The following is a 6,601-nucleotide window of genomic DNA, read 5'->3' on the forward strand; positions in this document are numbered from 1 at the left end:
GAGAGAGAGAGAGAGAGAGAGAGAGAGAGAGAGAGAGAGAAGACAAGGAAAGAGAGAGAGAGAGAGAGAAGGTGAGTAGGGATAAAGGTAGAGAAGTCGACTAGGTGAGATTGTATGACGAGCAAGCCGAATCCTGGTCGGTACTATATCCTTCTACAGCGGTACGGCCGTAATAATGAACTCGGATGCTACGTTTGCAAGTGTACCTCTCGGACTAAGGTATGCAAGAATGAGAGAGGGAGAGCAGAAGGAGAGGAGCAGGACATCACTATCGACTTACGGTGTTTTGTTCAGCAGTACCTCCAGAGGAAACGTTGTAGAACAGCGGAATGACATTATATCGTGTATGTACCTCCTACCTTATGTCCGAGGCATGGCATTCCTGAGCAACGCTAGCCCATCATAGCTTAGCTCACCTTCCAGATGCTGACCGTGCAGCTGCCAGTATACCTGACATGTACCTATCGGTTGCCCTCTTCAACCTCCAACCGACGTCAGCGAAATACACGGTGTAGCCACATACATTGCATCAACAGATAACACTCGTCAAACAACAACGACCGATCACTGACCGATCAAAATGCCCTCCTCCATCGCCGTCTTCAAATTTGTCGGCACCATAAGCCTTGGTCTCTTGACCGGCGTGAGCTACACCTTATCAACGCAAGCACTGCCATCACTCCTCACTCTGCCCTCCGCCAAACCCGCCGCACACACTCTGAGCCAGCAGAAGACTCTCTCCACTCTCCACATTCGAGCTCTTTCGGCCGTCTCAGCGGTATCCCTCCTCACAGCCTTCGCTTTGTCGCCTCCCCGGATCAGACATCCCTACCTTCTGTGGACGGCGCTCGTTGCCACTGGGAGCGGAGCATTGGGTCTAGGTTTCGAATCGAACAAGGTGATCAAGGGTGACGACGACGTAAATGGAGAGGAAGTGGAGAAGAGCGCGAGGGACCAGCAGTTCATGGAGTTTGTGAGAACTCTTGTGGCAGGAACGGGATTCGCGATGGGTGTGGTGGGTATCTGGGGAGATGGGGCTTAGAGCTGAATGGAGAAGAAGGATGAGACAGGAAGGAAGGAGGACAGGAAGAAGGACTAAAGCTGCGGCGACAGTGTTCAGTGTTTGTTGTACTTTTTGAGCGTGCACGATATGCAGAGATGAATTGGCATGTGATATGATAAGGCGAGAAAGAGACGAAGTGGCGAAGATGTCTGCATGAATAGGATACTCCCCATCTCAGGCCAAAGACTCTAATGAGCATTTTTCAACTCTGTGATCTGCACCAAGGACAGAGCGAAGGCAACATCGAGGAGTGAATCATTCCCATATCGCATTCACATGTATTGTGTTCTTCGATGACTGTCATGGACGCTGTATCTTCAGCTGTCGTCCGGGAATACTGTGGGCATGTTTTCGCCTTGCAGATCATTCCCGACATCTGAGTTTGGGTGAGCGACACGGGCTGGGAGCACGCCTCGTACACCCGCTATGCCAGATGGCAAACATGCTGGGGGAACAGAGCAAACAACCATCGAAAGTGCCTCATCTTCGCTTCGCACGGCGCCACTACGAAACAATACCCGAACATGTGGCAACGCCATGGCCCAACCACGTAGCAATGCGTGCTTCTCGCGACCCTGATCAGGCAGCATTGCCAGTCGGTACTCCCTCCCCTCTGCAAAGTCAACATTGTCGTCCATCATATCGGAGAATTGGCGATGCAATGTATCCACGCACATATGCACGGCCACTAATTGCTCATCCAGTGCTTCTAATATTTCTGTTGCCGTACTCAATGCAGCGCCCGCTGCGTCCAACTGGTAGTGTTCCAAGTGATGTCGACTTGTGGCGCACAACTCCCAGAGGTCGTTGAGGAATCCAATACAATCTGGCGCGGGAGCACCCTCACGCATAATGAAGGCTGAGAGACAGTCTGCCTGTGCTACTCCTTCGGTCCTACGAAGCTGCAGCGGAAAGGCGTGGTATTCTAATCCAAGATCCAGGTATTTGACCTCAGTCATGGCAACGCGTCTCTGAAACGATTCTTGCTCAGCTCGCGCACACGTGAGCTCGGCGACTCGTTGCTGGACAGCCATGTTTGTGATATGTGAAGATGTGATTGACGCGCTGACAGGGTTGGATTATACACGCTTTCGATAGCTCTCCACGTTTTTTTGTTCCTTACCTGATGTTTACAGTACTTTGTTGTTTGAGTTCTACTTGTAGACCCCAGATGATTGGAGATGAGACAGGCAGTAGACTTGTTCCATTCTTCTGCTTTGCAATTTAATAATATATGTAAGACAGCTTCAGAAGTCTCTCGATGTGCAAGTGAACAAAGGACACTTTGGACTACACCTACTAGATATTCGTACCGTGCACGACAGAGCGAATGTCTACGGTACTTGTAGGGTCGAACATGTGATATTTTGCTGTAGATTCGTCGCTAATGAGCATAGCCCTCATGAAATTGTGAAGTACAGACTGTACAGTACAGTCGTACCTTACAGATATACCTATATATGCAATTACAGCCTAAGGTACCTAGGTTATTAGTAAGCGACGCATGTCTCCTCACTTCAACCACAGCTTCCCCTCGTCCTTTTATGTTAGTTCGTGCAACATCCCTCACGTCTCCTATAACCAGCATAACCATCATGCCACCACCAACAACACTAACTGAAATTTTCGGCTTGGGCAACAATGCATATTTCTCGAATGGCAAAATCGATCGCTTAGCGTTTCTGAGATCTCAATCCGACTTACTAGACAAAGCCTCGAAACATCCCAGTGCCAAATACCTCACCTTCAATGACTTGAATGCACTACGAGACTCCAATGGCAACTTTGCCTATTCCAGCTATGAAGACCTCAAATACTGGATCGGCGAACCCTATGCTCAAGACGAAAAAGCTCAGATCCAAAACTTTGATCCCAAAGAGCATCATCCACGACTAGTCTTCCTCGGACTAGACCTCGAAGCAGGCTGCAAAACTCCCGCAGTCACACTTGGAATGTATCACGGCGTACCCTATTTCGCCCTCGACGTCTCTTCATCTCATTACAATCGCTTTCGATCGAAACAACAACAACAGGAAACAGGAAAAGCATATACTCCCACCCGAATCGATCTCACACTCAACCACAACGACGCAGCAATTCTCAGCCACGCACGCTCCCTCCTCGACTGGAACGCTCGAAATCGCTTCTGTGGAGCGTGTGGAGGCAAAACATTATCCACGCACGGAGGTTCCAAAATCGTCTGTCCACCCGCCGATGCAGGTGTCCCGCGCACCACGACGGCCTGTCCGACTCGCACAGGTTTACACAATCAAGCCTTTCCTCGCACCGATCCGACAGTCGTCATTGCTCCGATTTCCGCAGATGCGAAGCGTGTGCTTCTCGGACGAGGGAAACGCTGGCCAGAGAATTACTTCAGTTGTCTATCCGGATTTGTCGAACCAGGAGAATCGTTAGAAGTCGCGACGCGACGCGAAGCATTCGAAGAGACGGGGGTGCGGTTGGCGCATGTGCAAATTCACTCTTCGCAGCCGTGGCCGTATCCTTCGACGTTGCTGATTGGTGCTATGGGACAGTGTGTGGAGGGTGGTGAGGAAATTACGTATCCTGAGAGTGAGTTGGAGGAGGCTCGATGGTTTGCTTTGGATGAGATTGAGCATGCGTTGGATTTTGGGGCGAATGCTATGTGGGAGCCGCCGATTCGGGGATATGTGGGACCGAGGGTTCCGCCTGCTCAGTTGATGGCTCATCAGACTTTGAGGGGGGTTTTGAAATTGTTCAAGAGAGGTTGATGTTGTTGCTGAATGTGGCACTTGCGAGTAGGAGGAGGAGGAGGAGGAGGAGGAGGAGGAGGAGGAGGAGGAGGAGGCATTGTTTCTTGAGCTTCTTCGAGCATAATCCAGAGAGCTATAATCATTAGTCTAATTGATTCCTATGGGGCTGAGCAGTACATAGTCAGCCTGAAAGAGTGATTGTGGTTTTTGATATGAAAGAAGCACTGTTTCTCCATCGTGTCAATGCCTGCCTGCCTGCCTGCCTGCTCTTTGTATGTGTGTGTATGTGTATGTCCCCTGACATCCCATGTCCATGAGCAATGATATGTGTCTCGTCATATCCTAGGTTGGTAGTGCCCTCAAAGGACAGAGCGGAAACGGCCAGTGGGTACATTAGGTACCTATGCAGCGTTGTCAAGATCACCCACCTACCTACCTACCAACCTACCATATAGCCGGTTGAACCTTGACCAAAAGGATGTGGGCACATGAAGGCTGGGGATATGTTTGCGAGTAGTGGGCCATGTCTTGTGTTTCCTGCCGCCCATCCGTCATATGACACTGCATATGGGAAGAACCAATGTCTTTCTCGCTTCCATGTCGATGAAATAGCAGCATCGGCTCTAGATCAGTGGCGGAGAAGCGATAGGGTAAACATGTGTCAGCTGCTACTGCGAGTCACTGGCTTCAAGACGCTCGAGTCTCTTGGTGGTACCTTATTAGCTCTCAATGTCGTGGACTCGATCTGAAATTGCAAAGATGCAAGTCTTGTCGTCAGTTTCGCCATATCTACGCCGTCCACGAGTGTACATCAATGTACGGATGCCAGCATCTAGCGCTCGAACGCAGCAGTCACTGTATCACAATCGCAACCTTTTTCAGTAGAGCCTGTACGACGCCAGCCCCCACGCTCCTCCTTGCAGCTTCCACGTGCCCCAGCAGAGCAGAGGTGTGCGTGGTCGCGAGGTCACAGCCGGTAACAAGCTGACATCTAAAAAGCAAAGACCTGGTCCTCGAGCTTGCTGACAGGTCTCGCCTTGTCGTATCCCATGGATTCGGTAGCCTTCTTGATGGCAGAGACCATAGGTGGTGGACCGCAGATCAGAATCTTGATGTCCTTGGCTGGAGGTGGGAGTTGTTCCTGCAGCAGCAGCAAGTTAGTATCAGGCACAACACCATCTGTTTGACAGAGAATCCCTCACCTTGATGATCTCCGCTGTGACGAATCCTGTCCCGTACTTCCAGTTCTCGGGAGGGTTGTTGAGGACATAGTACACGTTGAAACCCTCCTCCTTGGAAAGTGCCTCGAGATCATCTTTCAGCAGAATGTCCAGCTCATTGACATTGGCAAAGATGAGATCCACGATTGTCCTGTCGCCCTTTGTTCTTCCTCGCTTGATGGCCTCTGCAATCTGCAGCATGGGAGTGATGCCACTGCCACCTGCCACCATACCAATGCGGCGGCACATGTTGGGGGTGTAGACGAAGGCTCCCTTGGGTCCCCTAATCTTCATCTTGTCTCCCACCTTCAGGGTAGCAACGTGTCTCGAGATATTTCCCTGGGGATAGCTCTTGATCAGGACATCGGTGTAGCCGGGCTGTTCATCGCTGGAGATGGGGGTGTAGGATCGAACGACTTCCTTGCGCTCGACTTTGCCGGTCTTGGGATCCGTGACATCGAGTTCGGCAGCGAGGGAAATGTGCTGGCCAATGGGCAGGCCGAGGATGCTGTCTTCGGTGGGCAGCTTAAAGCGATAGATGGCCGTGTTGTGGGAGATTTGGGTCTTTTGGGAGATGGGGAATTCCTGAAAGTTGACAGGATCCAGGACCTTCTTGAATCGCGGCTTCTTCTCCTCTACATGATGTCAGTGCATTGCCGCGAGAGGGCATATGTAGGGGGGGAGCGAGATTGTGGTTCGACAGCAGACGTACGGTTGAGGAAGACATAGAGACCACCCAAGAGAGCCAAGGCTGCCACCAGAATGGGCGCGTACTGGACCAGCGGACTGCTCGCCATGGTCGTGGAATGGACGTCTGTCGGTCTCTTCGCTACAAGTACAGGTAGCTGGGTTGATATCAGAAGAACGAAAGTGTGTCTATGGAATAGACGTCAGGACTTTATGGAGTGAGTGGAATTCACTACGTCCCCGCAAATCATGCGACCCTTTGTGCAATCCCACGGGACGACTAGCTTCCCCAAGCCGACTGCGGAGCGGAAAGATAGTGTTTGGACAGAAGGACATGGGTGCCCTGGCATCATGTGACATGAGTCATATGAGATAACAGGGGCCACTGATTCCTTGGCATATGTATGTAGAGTTGGGGATACCCACCCCCCCTCTTTTCTCTTCTTGAGAGGGCAGACCTCGGACCTCAATTAATCCACTTATTGATTGGTATTCCATCAATCTTCTCAATTGGGCACTAGTGTGGTGTGTGGTTCCAACAGTTATGAGCCCGGCTAGCTCTGCTTGATTAATCAAAGGAATCAATTGGTTACTGGATATCTCCCGGAATCACCTGAGATTGATCAAAATCCGCTGTATCAAGAAAACCCGAGGACCGCACACCATCACTTTATGCCGGCCCAAACCCGTTCATCCAGAAGAAGAGAAGAAAGCCCGAGCCCATCAGATCAGCTCACAATCGACCGATCCCCGAGTCCTGAGTTTCAAGAGGTTGAAGAAACACCCAGTAGCTCGTGTCCTGGGCATCAAGAGTGGTTTGACGAATTCAACGAAGACACCATGGCTGATTCACCGGAACCCTCATCATCAACGACGACGTCGATTGCCAAGCTGCGCAC

At 51.0% G+C, this 6,601-nt stretch overlaps 4 protein-coding genes across 4 annotated transcripts; 2 read left to right on the forward strand and 2 right to left on the reverse strand.

Moving 5' to 3' along the window:
• The first annotated feature begins 496 nt into the window (after nt 1-496).
• On the forward strand, nt 497-1,302 carry SEPMUDRAFT_148735 (uncharacterized protein). Its single transcript, XM_016905117.1, has one exon. The coding sequence runs from the start codon at nt 581-583 to the stop codon at nt 1,040-1,042; it is 462 nt and encodes a 153-aa protein (XP_016761567.1). The 5' UTR covers nt 497-580; the 3' UTR covers nt 1,043-1,302.
• Nucleotides 1,303-1,380: 78 nt separating this feature from the next.
• Nucleotides 1,381-2,097, reverse strand: SEPMUDRAFT_116486 (uncharacterized protein; the record flags this gene model as incomplete). Its single annotated transcript, XM_016901264.1, has 1 exon — nt 1,381-2,097. The coding sequence occupies one exon, from the start codon at nt 2,095-2,097 to the stop codon at nt 1,381-1,383; it is 717 nt and encodes a 238-aa protein (XP_016761568.1).
• Nucleotides 2,098-2,655: 558 nt separating this feature from the next.
• On the forward strand, nt 2,656-3,813 carry SEPMUDRAFT_155749 (NADH pyrophosphatase; the record flags this gene model as incomplete). The annotated part of the gene is made up of 1 exon (XM_016907642.1): nt 2,656-3,813. The coding sequence occupies one exon, from the start codon at nt 2,659-2,661 to the stop codon at nt 3,811-3,813; it is 1,155 nt and encodes a 384-aa protein (XP_016761569.1).
• Nucleotides 3,814-4,000: 187 nt separating this feature from the next.
• Nucleotides 4,001-5,957, reverse strand: SEPMUDRAFT_148736 (NADH-cytochrome b5 reductase 3). Its single transcript, XM_016905118.1, has 3 exons — nt 5,728-5,957; nt 4,998-5,650; nt 4,001-4,936 (listed from the first exon to the last, which is right to left on the reverse strand). The coding sequence occupies exons 1-3, from the start codon at nt 5,810-5,812 to the stop codon at nt 4,787-4,789; spliced, it is 888 nt and encodes a 295-aa protein (XP_016761570.1). The 5' UTR covers nt 5,813-5,957; the 3' UTR covers nt 4,001-4,786.
• Nucleotides 5,958-6,601: the final 644 nt, after the last annotated feature.

The sequence above is a fragment of the Sphaerulina musiva genome (genome assembly GCF_000320565.1).
Source record: "Sphaerulina musiva SO2202 unplaced genomic scaffold SEPMUscaffold_4, whole genome shotgun sequence".
NCBI lineage: Eukaryota > Fungi > Ascomycota > Dothideomycetes > Mycosphaerellales > Mycosphaerellaceae > Sphaerulina > Sphaerulina musiva.

Coding starts and splice junctions, on each gene's coding strand:
- SEPMUDRAFT_148736 (XM_016905118.1), bottom strand. CDS start 5,812: ATGGCGAGCAGTCCGCTGGTCCAGTACGCGCCCATTCTGGTGGCAGCC. Junction 5,651..5,727: donor TCTCTATGTCTTCCTCAACC/GTACGTCTGCTG, acceptor GACATCATGTAG/AGGAGAAGAAGCCGCGATTC. Junction 4,937..4,997: donor TCACAGCGGAGATCATCAAG/GTGAGGGATTCT, acceptor CTGCTGCTGCAG/GAACAACTCCCACCTCCAGC.
- SEPMUDRAFT_148735 (XM_016905117.1), top strand. CDS start 581: ATGCCCTCCTCCATCGCCGTCTTCAAATTTGTCGGCACCATAAGCCTT.